Raw genomic sequence first — 22377 nt, 5'->3', positions numbered from 1 at the left:
CGTTGGTCAAATTCGGTACAGATTTTGATAAGGTTCGCCCGATTTGCACTTAAAAAGGTGTAGTTACTACCATTTTCAAAGGTTGTGCAACAAATTTGGTATGGTATGAAAGCCTCTGCTAAATTTCATCAAAATCGGTTTAGATTTGGATATAGTTTCCATTATTGTTTGCAACCTACAGTCACTACAGTCCAATAATTCAACTTCGGCTACTATCTTTATATGGGACAAACATATTTTTTCATGAACATTCCATTATGGGGACAGGGGATACTTCTGTCATATCAGAGAATGCAGTAGTATTCAAGTTTAAGCTCAATGATATGGGGCCGTGCCGCTTAGCGAAGTTTTGACATGATTGGATACCATACAAATGTTGCCAACATTTGTTAGTTGATGTTCATGCCAGGATTTGAACCCGGCGGACATCAAAACCTCTGCGCTACAGGGGCTTCCATCTTTATATCGGAGCTTAGTCTAAATCTGAACCAATTTTTATGAAATTTGTCAGAGAAATTTTTGCGGTGATGCAAAAATATTTTCTCCTTATAGCGTGGGACGTTTAATGTATACTTATCACAGTATCCGTAGCGCAGAGGTTAGCATGTCCGCCTATGACGCTGATCGCCAGGGTTCGAATCCTGGCGAGACAATCAGAAAAAAAATTTCAGCGGTGGTTTTCCCCTCCTAATGCTGGCAACATTTGTGAGGTACTATGCCATGTAAAACTTCTCTCCAAAGAGGTCTCGCACTGCGGCACGCCGTTCGGACTCTCATTGATATGTGTGCGTTCGGACACTCATTGATATGTGAGAAGTTTGCCCCTATTCTTTAGTGGAATGCTCATGGGCAAAATTTGCATTAGCATCACAGTTTTTTTTTAAGATTATTGCAAGAATGTATATAGGACAGCAGTTTTTAAAACATTATACATTTGCAAGAATATTGAAAATACATATTTTCCTGAGTAAAAAAAAGTAAATTTTATGTTCAACATTTTTACCGCAATCTTGCAATAAACTAAAATTCAATGGGTATTGGCTCACTTTTGATGCTCATAGTATATATGTATTTCCGATAAACACTTTTAAGGAGTTAGTAGCTATTTCTATCGGCCCATCTTCACCAAATTTAGCACGAATTTTTATCATCTCTAAGTTTGCGATTAATTTGATCAAAATTGATTCATTTTTCGATATACCTCCCAAATTTATGTATATATTCATTGCCGATTTTCATTTAGCACTACAATTTTGCACGAATTTGCCAGAAATTTGGTAAGGATTATTTAATTGTGCATGGAAACACGTCAGCCGGATCGGATGAGATCTAGATATTGCGCACACACATTCATATCGCTCAATTTATATTTATATGGTAGGGTCAGGGTATTATCGTCCGACTTTTGCCTTGCCTTATTTATTTCTCAATACATACATTCATACGTATTAAGGCAATACGTTATTCGTTATAGCAAAATCAATTTATGAATAATGTCTTAACATTTTTATTGATTTAAATCCCGTTTACACTGCTCTTTAAATCCCGATTTAACGGCTCGACCATCTGTTTTCCCTTTGTAAAATCAGCTGACGAGAGCCTTAAATCCGGATTTAATGAGCAGTGTAATCGGGGTTTTAGGCAAGGTAAGAAATATGATGACACTTTACTCCTCATCGCAAATTCGTACAGCCGCTGGATTGTTTTTTTTATGTTAATTATAATAATATTTGTGTAATTTCGATTTATGTATGTATAAAACTCATCTGTATAAATTGTACAAAAAAAAATATTGAATTTTATTAGATATTACAGAAAATTGAAGAAATTCATTAAAAGTTTACAGTAAAAATCGTTCAATATATCTCTATGTAGTTTTAACAGCAAACCATGCCTTTCACGAACCTTCAAGGTGGCAACAATGTTTATGTTTTTTGTTTATCTTATCTTGACATTCTACATAGTTGCAACTTTTAGTACCCTTCATGGTGCATTTTTTCCAACCTTATAAAACACACGGACACACATACACATACTTATTAAAGTGACATAAAATTTTTGACGTAATTGTTTGCAAGCTATTAAAAGCTCGTAAATAAAACAAAATATATTGTTAAAGTGTTGTCAAACTGCTTAGAACGTGTATTTAAAGTGAAATGTTCTATAAAAATAATGGAATATAACAAATTTAAGCACCTAAACATGCCCATCTAACAAAACCGGAAAATTTTTCATTTCCATGGAAAAAGGGGTTTAAAAAAAAAGAAAGGTTAAAGAGGAAAATTGCAAAGAGGAAAAGTGTCCACCAGTCTGCTAGACGAGGAGAGGAGTAAAGCAAGCACTCCCTCGCTTTTTAAGAGAAATCCACGCATACTCTTTGCAAATAACTTCCACAAAATTGTCAGCGTCTTCCTCAAAAAGAGGAACGGCAGCAGCGAACAAAACTCTTCGGCGTTCAAATAGCACACAGCTCCACATTTCAGTCGAGAGTAAACCTTTGCGACGAGAGCAACGTTTCCCACGTAACGTTTCCCCATGCAAACGGGTGTAGCAAAGTGAAGAAGTCCAATCTAAAAATTCCTAAAATCATAGTAAAAAGCAAATAAAATTCCAATGATTTGTAGGAAAAGTGTGAAAGTTGTTTTGTGAAAATAAAAAAATATCTTATATATAAACAACACAAATATAGTATTCATGTGATCTTTTTGCAATTTTTGAAAAATTTATCTAAATAAATACACACCCACCGTTTGTTGAATTGGAGACGACGACGAGCTAGAAACAACGCGCGTATAAGCAAAAATTGTGCTGTAAAATATCAACGGCACGCCACACAAGATCTCCCCCCAGAAAATATCCCAGAAACCCAGTATCGGCCGCCTAACATAACGTCTTTTTTTCGTTTTAATACGTTTACGGGAGGCTTTGCGCAGAAAATCGATTTTTTACATTGATTAAAACACGCATACACATCCGTCGTTACGACGAGACGAAGCAACAACAGGAATTATCACAAAACAAGAAGAAGAGCGAAACGTGTGAAACACAGTGATTAAACGAAATCAAAATTATATATCAATTTGCTGGTGGGAGTAAAAAAATCGAATAAATATCCTCCCCCACGTCGAAAAAATAGAAAGATAAAGCAATTATTGAAAAATTAATTTTTGCAATAAATAGAATACTTAAATTTACAACTGTGTGATTGTGCTTTAATTTCTGGCAAGAAAAAAATATACGAAGTTTTACGTACGGGCAACCAACAGAACAAGAAGAGGCATTTAGTGAATACCAAAGGAACAACAACAACAATTGCATACCAAAGAAACAAAAAACAAATCAAGTGCTAAAACGATTGAAGTGCAAAGGGCATTTTGAGTCACCCAAGGCTAGTAGCAATTATTAAATAAAATAAAATAAAATATATTCCCCTCACAAAGAAATATACGAAAAATTGTTTCGCCCAAAAACATCAGTGCGTAAACGGAAATATAATTAAAAAAAGTTAAACTAGAAAAAAAAAACACCAAAAGCAATACACACAAAAAACCTTAAACATACACTCTCTCCATCTCACAAACTCTTGGCTCACAACCATAGAAAAACCACCTAGCATACAAAACCCCAAAGTGGCAGCCAGAGAGTGCAAGCAAACGAAACCAGAAAAGAGAACAGCGTAGTGAGAGCCAACAAACAAAAAGAGCACAAGTAGGTTCTGCCAGTCAGTAAATAATCGAAAGATATAAAAATATTAAACAAAAACCATTGTATAATTTGTCGCAAGAAAAAAAGAATAAATTTTTTTTTTTGGAAAAATCCATTTGTGAAGTGAAATTATTTTTGTAGCAAAATTCATTCATTGCACCAAAAAGTGAGTCACGTTTCTGTTTTCGAGCCATATCAACGCCTGAGACCAATCCAAAAAATTTGTCGTTTGATACTCTCTCATTCTCTTCTCTCTATACGTGTTTTTGTGCCCGGCCTGCTGTCGTCACCCACCCCCCAGTCTACTCATCTAAACGAGTCATCAGCAGCAGCAAACGACTCTTCTAAATACACACCAACAACTGCAGCAGCAACAACAACAATAACAACAAGGAAATCTTAAACCCCAACATACTTTTGGTGGTGTTCTCCAATAAATAAATCGCCAGCAGTGGGTAATCATTAAGTGGATTTTATGTTAGAGTGGCATTGAAAATATCATTGGAAAGAGAACACAAAAGAAAATAAAAAAGTGATTAAAACGACAAATATATATTCAAGAATTGTTGAAACCTAAAAAACAAAAGCTACACAAAAAAAGTGTGAAACACGAAAAACCTCAAGCGAATAAACAAATGTCCAGTGATTCACAAATCAAAAAGTACTAAAATTTCACACACACACACACTCACACACACTAAGTAAAGCCAGCTACTCCTTGTAACGTTTGTGCTATTATTGTTGATTAGATATTATCAAGGATCGGCAATCTTGAAATCGTGAAAGACAAAAGTCAAGACGGAGGTGCGTAACTTCATAAAATTTCCTACCTAACCGGCCATCACTACCAGTAGTTAAGGACTACCACCACAGCAACAACAAAAACAAACGGCAGCATCATGACAAAAGACAGATTAGCCGCTTTACATGCCGCTCAGTCGGACGATGAGGAAACCGAGGAGGTGGCCGTCAATGTGGACGCCACCCATGACTCGTACATGGACGATTTCTTTGCTCAAGTCGAGGAGATACGCAACATGATAGACAAAGTCCAAGAAAATGTCGAAGAGGTGAAGAAAAAACACTCAGCCATCCTTTCGGCACCCCAGTCCGACGAGAAGACCAAGCAGGAGCTCGAGGATCTCATGGCCGACATTAAAAAGAATGCCAATCGTGTGCGTGGCAAGCTAAAAGGCATCGAGCAAAACATCGAACAGGAGGAGCAACAGAATAAATCATCGGCCGATTTGCGTATACGCAAGACCCAGCATTCCACGTTGTCACGAAAATTCGTCGAAGTGATGACCGAATACAATCGCACACAGACCGACTACCGTGAGCGTTGCAAGGGCAGAATACAACGTCAATTGGAAATCACCGGCCGTGCCACCACCAACGATGAACTCGAAGATATGTTGGAACAGGGCAATCCGGCCGTCTTCACGCAGGGCATCATCATGGAAACGCAACAGGCCAAACAGACACTGGCCGACATTGAGGCCCGTCACGCCGACATCATGAAATTGGAGACATCGATCAAAGAATTGCACGACATGTTCATGGATATGGCTATGTTGGTGGAGTCGCAGGGCGAAATGATTGATCGCATTGAGTATCATGTGGAGCACGCTATGGACTACGTGCAGACAGCAACTCAGGATACAAAGAAAGCTTTGAAATATCAAAGTAAAGCTCGACGAAAGAAGATTATGATTCTGCTTTGCTTGACTGTGTTGGGTATCATAGTTGCTGCATATGTTAGCAGTTATTTCATGTAAATGCCATAAAACAAAACAAAACCTATTTCTATTATTAAAGCGTATTATTATAATTTTTGTTTTTTAAATATAAAATTAAATTAAATTATTATTATTATTATATTAATTATACATATATATATATATATATAAATATATAACGACTAATTAGACAAGAAAAAAGAAACAACAACCAATCCTTAAGAAAAACAAAAGCATACAAAAATTAATTGAAACAAAACTTGTGCTAAGGGCACAAACAAAAGCAGCAGCAGCAGCCACAGGAAGAAAAGATGAAAAGAAAATGAAAACAAAAGAAGAAGGCAAAGAGGAAGAAATTGTTTAAAATCAAATTTAAATTTGCAAGAGAATAATATTCTTAAAATTAACCTTAACCCCAGCCCCTCCTAGCCCTCACCAACCCTCCCCCCGCCCAAAACCTTCTAGCCTCCCATACATATTATAAATATTTATCTTTAACAAAAGCAAAAACAAAACAAAACAAAATTTATTAAATTAATCTCATACAATTATTAAACAATAAAACAAACCAAATCTGTAGTAACAATTTCTCTAATAACAAAAACCAACACCTCCTTTACATAAAGAAAAACAAAAACCAACGTATATACATTCATATTTATAGTAAAGTAAACAAAACAAAAAGCAACAAAAAAAAAAAAAAAAAAAAAACAAAAAATAGAAAAAATATCGAAATGAAAGTAATAACGATGAAAAGAATTCACTTGTTTCTCACAATTTTCCTTGCAGGCCTTACGCCTTGAAAAAGCAATTCAATTAATTATCAACAACCAATTAATTTTTGTCATTCAATAGAAGAGCTATAGAGAACAAAAAAAAAAACATCATAAACCAACCTGCCATAAAAGGCCTTAAAAATCGTTATTCTTCTTCAGCCATTTTTGTTTACCCTTTTGGTCACAACACACATGTATGGCGGCTCTACACTCCCCCTACTTTCTCCAAGTCCCAGCGCTACCAAAAATAGCCAATTAACAATTTCCAAACTTCAAAACTTGGCAATTTCTGCAAAGCTTTTTAAGGCCTTCTTTATCCTCCCCCACAAAATTAAAAATATACGTTTTGTTGTTTGTTTGTTCTTCTTTCCATATGCAACATTGTCTTTTTCCCATTTCGTTTTCTTCTTTGCAATACCAATACAGAGCAACAACAAATGGAAACTACTACTACTACTACTATTTTTAAGAAGAGAGAGTTACTTAACACCATTTGTTGTTCTCCAGCTAACCTGGAACATATGGCATATTTATTTATTCTAATTATTCGAACTAGTTTGAACAGCTTGCCTCTGTCCGTCTTTTAGCAGGAGCAAGCAACATTTTAGTTTTGTCTATCTAGTATGTACCTACATTTTACCATCCTATGTTGCCCAGCCCCATCACTACAAAGTCCATCATTGTTGTTACTATTTATTATAATCCTTGTAAGTAAACTAAACTTCAATTAAATCTAAAACAAAGCAATTTTCATCCCTTTATATCTTTTCACTTGGAAAAGACTAAAAACAAAAAACCACATATAAACAAACAAAACTTAAAGTTCGCTCTATATACATAAACAAATATAGTCTATATACACTACGCTATTCCTTCTCTTTCCTTCCTATTTATTGTTATAAAATAAAGTAGAGTCTCTTAAGAACAACAACATCAGAATACAATTTTAATTTATATTGTGTTGTGTAGTTCTTCGTTATAAATAATGTAATATACACAAATTTTTTGTTTAACCTCCACCTTAGATGTTTTTTGTTATTATTTTTATGTATACAATCATTTCCCGAGACCGGTCAAATGTTACTTTGTCGCACGATACTGCACGCAAACAATGTCTTATTATTACCCCCCTTCGAGTGTGGGCTATTCTGATGCTTGCAATGAGTATTATAAGCGTAAGAAGGCATTAAAACCAAGTTTAAGATGATTACTAGAATGCTTGAGGTTGGCATGATGCGTTTTTAAGTCTTCTAGACGCGTCCTCTCATAGCAGCAATTTTCATACATGATGAAAATATTAGTTGTTACAGAAGGCACATTATTTGCATGTGGAGATAGCGATCCTCGTTAGGCTTCTATAGGTGATCTGGGTCGTTCCGGTCCATAGTATCGATTGCCGCAGGAATGTGATGCCCATTGGTTATTTAAAGGCGCCAGTAACTCGCCTTGCCATATTAAGTATCATGGGCACTCAATATTTAAGCAAGCTTCTCACTGAAACTCTCCACCTGATATCATTGACGTCAACTATTCAAAGTTCCAACGTGTGTGGTGCTCATAGTTATCCCAGCTGGGTTAAGTTTTACTAAAATTGCTTGCTTGCTTGAACACTGTCAACACACACATGCTCACGCCATTGGTAAGGTCAGGTTGAAGGTTGATCGCTAGCCCCTTCACTAGCAGACCTTATGTCCATGGTAATGGTAAGGCGAAAAATCCTTTTAAAGTCCATATGGTCTTGAAAAATACATGCAGAACAACAAACTTACAATCGCTGTCACCACCTAATTGGGTGTGGGTGTCTCGTAAAAATCGCATTCATTTTTGGCTGCCAAGGTTCATTCGCCCACATTGTGCGATTGACGGTTGTCCTGTCTAGGAGGTGATGGTGCAAGTGGCTGATGAGTCTTAGCAACATGTTTGTTCTAGTTTTCACTAAATGAGAGTTTGCCGATTTTAGCTGGAAGTTTTTTTTTTTCCAACGGAAGAAGTTTATTACTCTCCGGCAAATTGTTAATGGCAATTGTTGCTGGAAAAGCTCACGAACACACCTAATATTACGCAGCAATTAATAAACAGCTGATGCATGTATATTACCATCTCTTTGAGTTTATCTGGACGAAAAGTCGCTAACCGGCATCCATCTGCCGGTTAAAGGTTTATCGTTTCGAATAAGCAATTATCGTATATTCAGAAAAACAAAATCCTTTAATAAGAAGAATATCGATGCGGTAAATTGTAAAGCTGCAATTACACGATCAGACAGGTCATATGAGCTGTCACTTTCTGTATTCATAAGACTTGTCTTATGTTAGTCAAATACGAATTGAGCGAGCTATAATTGGCATGTATTCTCATATGTATTGTGTGTGTGTTTTTTATATAAACATGTGTCTACATGTACGTTGGATGAAATAGAAGCTGGATTTAATCGAAAAAGTTGCATATTTATTTCAAAATCAATTTGTCATATTAAATTTTTCGTAGGTATCACACGATGTCTACAACTTTCAGATTTGCTTTTTTTGAAATTACATATCACATGTCAGATCGTATAAATAGGAGCTTAACCAGAGAATGAGAAACCAGGCTGCAGACATTTTCGTCCATTGTGATACTACTCGAACACTTGAAGGAGAGTGTCTTCTAGTTTCCACGATTCAACCATTTATCTCGATTTAAAAAAAAGCCCGAAAACTTGTGAATGTTCACATCCACACATCAAAAGATGTTCCAAAAAAAGTTCGTGTCAAAATAGGTATATTAACAGATTTCTAATGCTGGATGTAATAATTTTACGCCTACGTATCAACAAGGCTAGAAGCGTCTTTCTTAAACTCAATAAAGTTTGGAGATGCAGTGAAATCAATTTTATTATATGGTTGTACAACTTAGTTCTGGACACAAGCGACTACTCGCAAGTTTTCATATAATAATATTTCTAATAAGAAATTACAAATAAATACAACCACTTCCCCTGGCGATGTAGAAATTCTGAAGAGAAAATGGACTTTGAGTCATATCCTATCATTTTAGAAAACATTCTCTTAAACATTAAGTACTTTTCGTATGCCAAAGTGAATCAAGTAAATGCAGGTTATTATTTTCATATGGTTCTTAAACCTTATAGAGTATCAAAAAGTCGAATTAGGAGATGCATTTTTATTTAGGGACCTTTCGATGACTTCTTTTGAATGATAGAAGGCCGTAACGTACTTTGCATATCAAAAGTAAATCATTTCTAATAAAAATTGAAGAAAGTTCAGACTAAACTAAACTATATATCAGTAGCCTTAAACGGTTCGGATGATTTGATGTTGGTCCTTATGCTTAAAAATGTACTGCAAACATAAAAGTACCCTTTTCCATACCTGAGCGTTGTACTGTAACTTCTAATTTTTTGTATATTTAGATATTTCTAAAAAAACTAGCACAAAAGCTCTCCTTATAAATATTAAGAGTGGGCATCAGGTCTTGTTGTCTTGTCAGATCTATCTATTTCAATGTAAAATCGTATCGATCGTATTTGAACATTATTCTGTACCTTTACTGCAACGCCGACATTGCAGCTAAACAAAAATTCATTAATTAAAAATCCACTTTTGCTTGCATTGCTTTTTTTTTCTTTACATTTGCAAAGTCAAAGTTTTATATCAAAACTTTCTACAATGCAACGTTTTGAAAAAATTCCCACAAATTGGTCACATTATACTTCAAATCTTAATCAACGTAAATTGAGAACTAGAACACAAGTCGCCCATTCAAAGTTTGTATGCAATCAACAAATTGCCAAGTGCAACAAAATATTCGATTGCAACCACTACTACCGGTGTTTTATTGAAAAATAACACAATTAAATTGTATATGCCAGCATTAATTGTAAATTAATATTGAATCAGAGTATTTCGTTCTGGTTTAATTGAGTAATTATAAGTATATTACATCATATATATGATATATTTACTTAAAATCATTGGTATGCATTGTTGTTGGCACGATTTGTTGCGGTGGTTAATATTCTTTTTTTGGAAAATGACGTTCTTGACCGGTCTACGAGAAGATTGTATTTGTTTAGTTTTTTTTTTTTTTTTTGTATATATATATGTTAACATATTATTTAAAGTGTTTGTTCACACAGTTTCAAGCAAAACATGGGCACTAAAATGTTTCACAAAGACATCATGTGGAATGAATTAATTAAAAAAAACTACAAAAAGCTTTATGAACAGACAACTAGGTGACTACTAGGCTGAAATTTTGCCAATTAGTATTTCGAGGTTTAAAACTTTCAAATTTTTTTTTTCTATTATCCAAATATTGTGGATTTTAAATAAGAATATTTGAAAATTTTTGTTTATAAAACAACCCTTGAAAAAAAACAATGTCATTGACATTGGCATTGAGGTGATATTTTTTTAAGATTTTCTAAATATTTTTAGTATTTTTAAACAATGTAGGGTTCCCGCACGTTGTACAAAATTTAAGCAATTTTATAGAGTATTAGTTAATTCTGCCCACAAACGTGTCTTTTTTTTTCTTATTCTGGCTGCCATTTCCTTCGTGATCCTTAGATTCGTGGATAATCTGACTATTCATTTTTCTATTTTTAACGGATTAAAAATATTACATAACGGTTTCTTAATTCATTCCAATTTGGATTGTCCATTTTATTGCCTACGTTTTGACCTTTTAACAACAATGCCTAGAAGGTTTCTAATACAATGATCAACTTTTAGTTTGTTTTATAAACTTTATCCAAATTTTTGATAATACCTCACCTCACCTGAGTGTATGTCGTTTTTGTGTTCCCTTCAAATCGATGATGATTTATTCTCACTACATATTTCGGTACTAAACTGATTACTAATTGCATTTATTTTTTGTAGCCAAATTATAATTTGCAAATTTATTATTTTTTAACATAATTTTTCTTTCTCTCAAATCCGTGAGTGCTATAAATAGACTGGGCATATAAAAAAAATCGTTTTAATGATGTTAACTCTCCATAGCAGCCGTATTGGAATCTCAAGCCATATATCAATTTACTGAGTATTTAAGCATGCATCCTTTCAAAATGCAGTTCTAATGAGATTTTATAGAGAACAGAAATCCTTGTCCCTTTTTAATCAATAATTTCCAGGAAACTACTGTTTTTCTAAATTTTTTTGAGGGGTAATGAATGGTTTTCGTCTTTTCAAACATCATTCAGTAAAAAATTTGTTGCTTCCCAATTGCGAAACAGTTGTAGAGAATAGCTCTTTTGTTAAAATGTTTAACACACAGGAATTTTTTTTTTAAATTAGCTGATTACATTCCATATGCAATAGGAGTGGGTGGAGTACATTATCAATATATAAAAAACAAAATTAATGTTACGGCAGTGTTTCAGAAGATTATTTCATACCATCCCGGTGGACTTAAATAACTCTTGCCGTAAGACCGTGACTACAGTATTTCATCGCATTCGGGAATATATGTGGCAAATGCCAATGTCCCATTTCTACGCTTATAGGGGCATAAATGCTCTTGCTTGTGGTGAACATAAGTATCCCTTTAATCCCTCCCATTATATTACACTAGCATTAATTGTGCCTAATAGCTGCCTTTAAGATATTAGCCTAAATAAAGCATTCTAATTTTTCACATATTTCTCATTTCCAAATTTTTTTTATGTGGGTTTTAACAGTTGTGCACGTGAAAAGCCGCATAGAGTACCAAACCTTAAGCCTAGTACTAACTTTATGCACACGAAAATTGTTGGCGAAATATGCTGCATTCTATTGGATGACATAACACAAACAAAATGCAAACAAAGCCAAACAACAAAAGCCACTATGATGAAACAGATTTTCTTGGACTCAGTTCGTGAGGATTTTATGGTATTAGATTAATTGAAGCGAAATTTTCATTGGCGCAGCGACATGTCGCTGGCAGTTTTACTCAAAGAACTCAGTATTACCTTTGCGGAATGTGTTTGCATTTCATTCTTCACTATTATTTCATAACACGGTGTGACAGTTGTTCGGATGAAAAGTCTAAGTCAGTACTAGGCTTTAGGGACAACAGGATCCTCGAAGTACTATAGTTTTGCCTCGTAGTTGAAACTAATTACAGTAACTTACGAAATGCATAGGGTACACTGAATGAAGGTAGGATTGAACAACAACAAAAAATTGCAACCCTGATTGAAATACGTATTTATTTACATTTCCAGTGAAAGCTTTAAAGACCGTTAGTCTTTTCACATAAACAATAGTCAAACTCTGTATAAAAAAAGTAGAATTGAAAAATGTGTGAAAAATAAGGATTTTTTACGCTTAGCACTGAAATACGACAGTTACTGCATACACCTATTATTGCTGCCAAGATAACACATGTATTTTGTATTGAGGCGATGGCAATTTTTCTGTTTCTACGCTTGACACATGCCGTAACTTCAAATATCATTCTTCTTTGGAATCTTATATTTTAACCTAGTTTTTTAATGAATCTCTTAAAAAAAGTTAAGATTTACTTTTTTGTAGACTTAAAATAGGTTTATTTGACATATTTCTTTTATATAACTATCAAATAAACCTATTTTAAGGCTTCATAAAGTTTTGTGAATATGGCCATTAATCAATATTATCTTGATGTTTTTGCTTTGTTTATTGGAAAGTTTAGAAATATGGCAAATTGAAAAAAATGTTACCCCTTTGGGACATGCCTTTGCTGAGGAGAATTTATAACAGCTGTTTATTTGACTTCATTACTATTTCACATATCGTAGCTCAAATTTGACGTTAGATCATAACGGTGTTTAAAATGCAAATTTTCTCTTCTTAATAGGTCAATTTAATTTAATGTTAAACGAAAAAGGCGATTGATTTGTTCAGTCTGTGTATAGTACAAGTGATGAATCCAGTTTTTTATTTTTTAATATATTTTTATACCTACATACACTTTGTGTATCAATCAAAAAAAAAAAAAGAAATATTTCACACTCATATAGACTTAAATATACAAATGCTGTTAGCAACCGTTGTCGGCACATAGAGAAAATGGCAAAGTAAAAAACCGAAATATACATAAAGAACAAGTTTTAAAAAAGTATGTAGTATATTTCAACAAAAACACCCCCAAACATTAAGCAATGCAACAAGAAAAATCACACAAATACTTAGAAAGACAAGAACACCTAAAAAATGCAAATAAAACCAAACGCAATCACCCAAACAACATGTAGAAAATTTCGAAAATGCATCATATATAATTTCTTTTTTTTATTTAATCATTTTTAAAATGAATTTTATATGAAAAAACAGATTTTTCTTTCTATATTTAAAACTGCCCGGCGTGTGGTTTGTTTTTGATTTTTTTTTTAGTAGATTAGATTTGAATTGTTTTATCTCTGGATGATACCACCACCTCATATTGCTGCTCGCTCTTAAGTATAAATGTACATACATATGTATGTACGAGAGTATGTATATTTTGTTTTCCTTGTGTTATCTTCTACTTCTGTGTATATGCAGTTATATTTGAAAATATAGTTTTTTCTCTTGTTGTTTTTTTGTATGATTTTTATTATTTATATATTACATTTAGTTAAATAGGTTTATTATTTAAGAACAAATGCGTGTGTGTGATTAGATTGTGTGTTAAATTGTAGTTATCAAAAATTTGTTTATTTTTTCTAAAAGTATCTACTTTATTAAAATATATACATATATATATATAAAAAATTAAAAAATATTTATGAAATAAAAAAATTCAATTAAAAAAGAAGAAATAATAGTAACAAAAACCAATCTCCATATATGATGCTAATGCTTCCTTTTGATAAGCATTCTTTGTTTTTGTTTTGCTAAATAAAAGAAGAAAAAAACTAAAAACTGAAAAGAGATAAAAATGAAAATAATATACAACAGACAAAACACAAACAACAACAAGAAAAGCAAATAAGCAAATATTGTAAACTAGTTCTTAGTGGTAGTTAATTTAAAATTCATAGAATTTTTACTTGTTTTCTTTTTTCCCATTAAAAAACAAAATAAAACTTAAAACCTATATATCAAGATGAAAATTGAAAACAGAAAATTAAAACATTGTTTAAAATTATACTCAAAACCAAAATATAACAATTACAAAAAAAACAAAAGATTTTTTTTTTTTTTCAAAAATATCTTGAAACAAAAGGAAGAAAAAATGAAACAACATCATTAGTTATATTAAAACAAAAAAATATATATACAAAACAGAAAACGCATAATTCTCGATATTTCAAAATAAAGTTTTAAAACGGACGTTTTTTTATTGTTAAAATAAAACGAAAAAGTAAATTCGCATTGGTTTTTATTTCCATTCACATTGGACGTTTTCGCTGACGACGATGACGATAACGATAACTAACCAAGTTTCGTTTTCCCAAAATCAATCAAAAAAAGTACAGGTAATCAAACTCTCTCATATACTCTAATCATTGTTATTTTACATAATCGTATACAACTTTTCTGCTCTATGTTGATGGACTATTCTTTCTATGCTACTACGTACATACATACATACCTACATATATATGTATATCTTCAAGTCCTTGATGTAATGTGTTTAAATTGAAGTTTTTTTTCCTTATTTTTCACCCACAAAAAAAAAACAACATTACACGCATACCTCTGTACATATTTCCCATGAACACATATCCCTAAAGAGGGATAATGGAAGGGAAGACATTTCGCCTTGAATTTGAACATCATTCTCTTGCCATTTCGTTTGTTAGTTTTCTACAAACACGACCTTTAATTGACAAACAATTTTATTCGATGTTGCCACCACGAGTTGGATTTGTAATAGCCTTGTTTTAGCTTATTGTTTGCAACCTTTTTGGCAGATATTTTCCAACAACCTTCTACAACACGAAACTCAAGACATGATTTTGTCTGTTTTCAATCATTTATATACATGTAATGCATGATTTTATTTGTCTTTTTCTACGTCTCAATCTATTATTGGAGATGTGTTGTTGTTTTGAAAAAAAGTGATAGATTCTTACATAAAAATTACTCTTTCTCTCTCGCTCTATGTGATATCAAACGTAAAATATCTCGAGATTCAGGCTAAATCCTATTGTTATTCCATCAAAGTTGAAAAACAAATTGTTATTATTTTTCAACTGCAAACCTATTATTGGCAACGAAATTGTATTTTGCAATGAATATTTTAAATGACAACCAAACACGTTACCTTAGTTACGTGGAACTAAGCTGGCTTTAATACTTCAACTTCGTTACTTGTTGGGTTAGACAACAACAACACTTGATATCCAACCATTCACTCAGATCTCTCTCACTCTCTTATTATTCACATTGACTTTGCTACAATGCCACAAACTGGTTCTCATTTATCTTCGGAATATGGGCACGAAAAAGATTATTGCCGGTTATTGGTCTAATCAAATCAAATTAAAAAAAGATAATTATGAATTTTTAATTTGGAAAGCAAAATTTTTTATTAAATCATTCAGACATGAAACAGAAATGCTAGAAATACAAAGCTTTTGGCAAAATGTTTCACCTCAATGGCAAATGAATGGATAACGGGATTTAATTTCATTGTTATCGATAAATACTGTCATTTTAAGAAGAGAGCTGTCACTTTAAGGAGAGTCAGATATCAGTAAGCTATTCCAAGTTAATTTTTTGTTTCTTTATAAACTAATGAAAAACTTTAGTAAAAACATCCAACAACACAATACTGCAAACAATTTAAAGAGTCCTTTGCTGTGCTATGCTTTGCATAGCAGACAATATCTGGTTCCATATGACTTCTTGCAGTAAAAAATAAATAGCCGAACCCACAAAGGCTGTGTCATACAACATCCAGTTCCGCATAAATTCCTGTAGTAAAAATTTAACAGTAAACCCACAAATACTGTTTCATACGGTCATCATCTATGCTATGTTAAAGTGGGTTTGTCTTTAAAATTCCAATGGCTACAATCCAACAATTAAGACATGCATATAAAAAAATCTCATTATATAATTGCCTTCATTTACATGGTCCCATCAAAAATTTTGTCATTCTTGCAACATCTCATCTGACCATTTGACGGAAGTTAACGACCATTGATTATACATCTAAAATGTCTTTTTCCAACTTCGTAAACGAAGACAAAAACATGAACTTAATCTTCAAATGGTATTATTTGTTATTAATTCTACTACCACTAATATACTACTTTACTACAACCATAACTAATCTCTGTATCTAACTCTACTAATAGTTGTTCTATATTATTTTAAAATTAAGTTTCATTAAATGTTAAATGTGATCTAGAATCTTAAGGAAACTGAAACAACTAACTACAAATTAACACACAATAATATCTAACCTTTTAATGTGTCTAAGTAAGAGGTTTTAGTTACTATTTACTACTTTTTTTTAATTCTTTTATATTTATCTAGATTTATTTTTATTTTTACTATAGATTAGTTTGTACACAATATGCATATGAATTTAAAAGTGCTTTTTGGTGTCGCAGTTTTGTAAGAACGGCTCAAAAGGTAATGGGAATGAAAAATAACTTTTTTTTTTAAATATTTTTTTTGAAGAAGAAAATAAACATTCGCTAATTATAGGAAAGAATTATAGAAAATTTTTGAGCCGCAAGTCAAATTTATCATTGATAAAGTGTCCTAATCATGCTTTGAATTATCTGGCGATTCATATACCAATGTCTGGTCAATTTTGTTAAAAAAAACCATCCTTCGTTATGGTGATATTCAATATTCTCGCCCTTTGGGTGCTAAAAAAGACAAAGAAATAAAATTTCAGTGTACAAACATGATAGGCAAACACTAATCATAGATTAGTAATAACAGCAAATAATCTGAGCTTAAGCCAAACATACGTAAAAAGTCAAAGCTACTCATTGATTGTCTTTTCGTCAGTCTAAATCGCGATAGCGGTCATCACGAATAAAGATATTCGCTTCAAAATGTTGGGGATTGGAAATGGGTCATATGGGTTCAGATTTGGATATATGCATACATATAGCTCAAATATAATGTGGCGCTTCGACATGACTTCGTGGGCTACTGGAAGCCGTAAGTATATTGCGATTTGGCTAATATTTTGCATGTAGTGTTCTTTCATCACTTCCAACATCCGTGCTAACATGGTCCAAATCGGTCTATAACCTGATATAGCGCCCATATAAACCGATCTCTCGATTTGACCCCTGGATTTTATCTAAATTGAAAGTCTTGCAGGTTGAGTTCTGTTTAGATTTTCAATAACCGTTCCAAGTATAATCTGATATAGCTCCCACATAATCCAATCTCCCGCTTTGAGATATTGTTCTCCTAAAATCGCACATAGTGTTCTGTTATGATTCTCAACATTTATGGTAAATATGGTCCAAATCGGTCTATACGCCGATATAGCTGCCATATAAACCCATCTCCCGATTAGTCTTCTACGGCCACAAGATTCTGAAATTTTTGGCTGATTTCGCAGAATTTTCGTATGTAAAGTTCACATGTGCATGGTGGTGGGTTTCTTTTTTACTTGCCTGTAATAATAATTTCGCATAATTCATGCCAGAACATCCTTATCCAACTTAGGAAATGTTTTTATTTGATTTGATGTTAAAAGTGTATATCTTTATAGAGAAAACTCAGGAGAATGCAAGGCATTCCCTCTAATACAGCTTCGTCTATCTAGACGCTTTTTGGCTTTTGCTTTCGATGAGTTTTAACCAGTTCTGATGTAAGCAAATCTATTCATAAATCGAAATGCCTACTGCATTTTTAATACTCAAATTGCCGTTCAAGCTCAGAAATTTTTGACTTCGAAATCAACAAACAGGCCATACGAGTTGAAGTTTTTCTTTATGTCATGTAGTGGCCATTTGTGTCTGGAAATTTTATTAACATTTAATTGGTCTTCGAAAATGAAGCTCCTTGATTCGATTAGTTAGTCAGCTTTAAAAATTTATCGATAATTTTTTGGGTGCCGATAACATATACATGGTTAGATTTCTATCGAAAGTTTTTAAATCAGATACATATCTGTTAAGAAATCCAATCTAAATAGAAATGCAACTAATGGCCATTTAACACGGCACATCATGATCGTACTCATCGTGTGTACGTGTTGATTACAGCTTTTGCCAAAAACGGTACAACGATTTTTTATTTTCTTTGATTTTATTTAATTTTTCATACTTTACTTCTCCTTTTATAACTTTATTTGGCACCGAACGTGCTTTTCAATATCTGATTACACATTTCTTTGTAATCGGTAATCTGTAGACGCCATTCAACGAAAAAAATCAAATTATTTTTATTTTTCAGCCATAACTGATGGTTATGTGTGCATGTGATGCATACACTTTTGTTTTCACCAATACTATTACAATGACCATACATCAGATGTGCCTTGTAAACTCTGCATAAGAGAAGCAGATAATTAAAGAAGAAGCGAAGGTATTGACATCACCACATGTTTACTCGAAACTATTGATGTCGGGTTTGAAATGTAATGTTTCTTTAAGAAAGTTTTAATGGATAATTCTATGTTAAGCTTAGTACTGACTTTGACTTTTCGCTCGAACAATTGTCAAAATGCATTATAAAACAAATTGGTGACGAAGAAAAAAAATATGAGCAAAATAGCGACATGTCGCTGCTGCAACACAAATTTCGCTTCAATTAATCGCTCAATGACTAGTCACAAGCAGCTCTGTTTCATAGTAGAGTTGCCTTTGTTGGGTGGCGCTGTATGACTTTTGTTTGTGTTACATCGCCCAATAGAATGCGGCATATGTCGCAATTGAATGAATAGACAATTTTCGTGCGAATTATCTTAGTACTAGGCTTTAAATGTAACTAATTTTGTTTAACCCATCTACGCAATGAGATGAAATTAGGTCTCTATGATATAAAATTAGGTTGATTATTTTGCAACAGTTCAATTTCATTTGCAATAGATGAGATCAAAGCTATCGCCATGGTATAATACTTGTAGTTTTCATTTGAGAAACATTCTACGCTTAATTGTAATGTGTAATTCTCGGTTCGTTTTTTTCCCATTGACCTCAATTGAAGACTATCCGCTTTGCAATGCGGCGACACCAAAGACATGCATGCCATCGATTAGTTAGAAATCTGTAGTAATTGGCTTAGTTCTTTCCTTTTGGCTTGACTTCAGGCAAAAGTTTAATTAATCTTTTATTTCTCCTTTCTTTTTTTAATTTTCTCACTGACTTACTTGCACTTTCATTGACTTTCACCATTATCTTTGTGCCTGCATCCTCCTTTCCTCTGTTGCATGTTGCCACTGATGTTCCAATTTACTTGCAATTACATTGGCTACAAAATAAAACACACTTAAAAAATATATGTTTGCTGCAAATTAATTTTAATGCTTTTATAACAACAACAACAATAACAAAAAAAACATGAAAATATTTTTTCTGCTTTATGGCTTTATCGACAAACCTCTGTGTTTAAATTTATGATACGGAAATGAAATCGCAATCGAAATCATTTCATCATACCAACAGCATGATGTCGAAATAACAGTCACCAGTCACATAAAGTCAAATCAAATCAAAAAAATTGTATATGTCTCTGCTACAACAGAGTTGTAATTGACCCAATTCCCAAAAATAAATTAAACGATCTGTTTTCATTTTCCATTTTGTGTTTTGTCCGGTATTTTGTCCTTACAAAAACATGTTGTAGCACTTATGTACCTTTCACAATCAATATCAGAAATTTTGCTGGATCATTTGTCTTGACATTATTCTTGGGGATCCAGTCATGCTCGTTGCTCATTCAACTCAGTTTAAATTTTTTTTTCGTTCCCTTTTTGTTTTTCAACAATTTGTCACTTAAATGCAAGCGAGAATGCAGCACTTTTTCTATACTATAATATTTCTACAAAGAAAAGCAACACTCATCGCAATTTGCCCAGTTCTGTCTGAGAATGTTTGAACACCGACAAGTGTGTGTCCCGTTTTCCTTTGGATTCCTTTTGTTACTCAACGCATCCTTTACACTTTTAGCCACAAAACTGCACAACAGAATGACTCGTAACACCACCGCTTTCGAGACCATAGCCACAACAACATTAACGATTTGTGTGATAATTCACAACAACATGAACAAAAAAAAAAGAGTAAAGAGAAACAAAGTAATCGCACATTGTACACGCTCCATTTGTTTGTCTTGTAACAACTGTCCTTTGTCAAGGATAACATTTGTCCAATGCCATATTCGAGCCCCTCGACACCATACCCTCTCACATACACCCGCATATAACATACAACAGCCTTCACCTGCCTCCACCCTTGACTAAACAACACCAAAATGCCAAACCAAGAACTACCACTAACACCAACAGCAGGCATCCGAAGGATTTGAACATATCCCTGCCACAGCCACACTGTATAACAAACACTCACTCCATGTACCCCCCCACCCCCCCCAAAGAACAAAACACGAATCGCTACTCAACCACTCTACTTTGTCTTGTAACAATAAATCTGGAAAGGAGCAAACTTAAATTGCTTCAATGCGATTCATACAAACGGGTGCAATGATTACAGAAACGAAAAACAAACAAAAAAAAAAGAGATTTGAAATAACGCCACCAACATGGCTTAGCCAAACTCCAAAATGTGCATGATGAACGCCTCTCCCCCAAAGCATTGTCGATGCATCCAGCAAAGCCATGCCCTCGCCACAGCGCATTACTTAAACTTCGACTTCCATAAGCATTTCTACAATTTCTACTAACAACATCCGACTAGAACTACAGACGACCATCAAACGAGACTAACAACAATTTTCCGAAGCCTCTAACTCTACTTTTACTAATTCTACTAACTTTATTGCATACACTCTATGTAATCCTTGGTTGAATCGAGTTCCTGGGATTTTTATTTCCAAAGCAGGTAAGTGCTAAATTTATGTTTTAGTATTAGATTTAGTTTGTGGAAATATTCTAACGCTGAATTGTGTGAATTTCGAAGTAACAAACCTGGTATTTGTGTAATGTTTGAGTTCCTTCTTTCAACAGCTGCTTAAAAATGTCATACATTTTGACATTTAAGAGTTTACATATAACATACAACTTATTAACAGCCAAGTGTTTTGGCAAATATAAAATATGAAAGATTTTAGGTAATGTCATATATTTTTCAACCACCAACTGTGTTATTCAGCTAAATTTTATCCATATCAAATAAGGATTTTCATAAATAATGAAAAATTTTTTTTTGTTATTTCGTTAAACCACCTTTTTGTCGTAGTCGCAATAAAACGACTGGATCTTTCTATACCATATAATATTGGGTTGAGTAATAAGTAGTGGTACGAACAGCTAGTTGATTGACCTTCGCAAGTAACCGGAAAATATTGTAAACCATTGAAGGACTCCCAACCCGAACTCTTGGAAGCACGTTTGTTTGTAAAATGTTCGGAGTTGATCTTCCTTAAACTTTTATGATCCATCATGTTTGAACTTGGAATACTATTTTGGAGCCCGAAAACATCGCAAGATTTTAGGTAATGTCATATATTTTTCAACCACCAACTGTGTTATTCAGCTAAATTTTATTCCTATCAAATAAGGATTTTCATAAATATTGTAAAAATGTTTTGTTATTGTCAAATTACCTTGTTGTCGTAGTCCCAATAAAACGACTGGAACTTTCTATACCATATAATATTGGGTTGAGTAATAAGTAGTGGTACGAACAGCTAGTTGATTGACCTTCACAAGTAACCGGAAAATATTGTGAACCATCGAAGGACTCCCAATCCGAACTCTTGGAAGCACGTTTGTTTGTAACATGTTCGGAGTTGATCTTCCTCAAACTTCTATGATCGATCATGTTTGAACTTGGAATACTATTTCGGAGCCCGAAAACGTCGCACGATTTTAGGTAATGTCAGATATTTTTCAACCACCAACAGTGTTATTCAGCTAAATTTTATTCATATCAAATAAGGATTTTCATAAATATTGTGAAACTAACGTTTTTCACCAACTTGCTTGCAAGACAATACAAAACATGTATATCGCGAATTTAACATCAACCTGATCATTGGGTTGTTGTTATCATTCAGGTTTGAAATTGCGATCGGTTAGTTTCTGTACACGAGAGG

The 22377-nt window shown here is 33.3% G+C and overlaps 2 protein-coding genes across 2 annotated transcripts in view; both read left to right on the top strand.

Annotated features, from left to right (window-relative positions):
* The window catches only part of LOC106090680 (putative mediator of RNA polymerase II transcription subunit 26), a 285790-nt gene that overhangs the window by 27103 nt on the left and 236310 nt on the right, over positions 1–22377 (top strand). The window lies entirely within an intron of this gene.
* LOC106090679 (syntaxin-1A) overlaps positions 1647–22377 on the top strand; it is a 237162-nt gene continuing 216431 nt past the window's right edge. The window contains exons 1-2 of the mRNA XM_059363079.1: positions 1647–5479; positions 19767–21161. Coding sequence (XP_059219062.1) covers positions 4605–5479; positions 19767–19782 — 891 coding nt within the window. The 5' untranslated portion in view covers positions 1647–4604 and the 3' untranslated portion in view covers positions 19783–21161. The remainder of the gene's footprint in view (positions 5480–19766; positions 21162–22377) is intronic.

Source organism: Stomoxys calcitrans, chromosome 2, assembly GCF_963082655.1.
Source record: "Stomoxys calcitrans chromosome 2, idStoCalc2.1, whole genome shotgun sequence".
In the NCBI taxonomy this organism is placed as follows: Eukaryota; Metazoa; Arthropoda; class Insecta; order Diptera; family Muscidae; genus Stomoxys; species Stomoxys calcitrans.
Note: the sequence above shows the minus strand (reverse complement) of the source record. Positions and strands in the feature narration are given on the sequence as shown.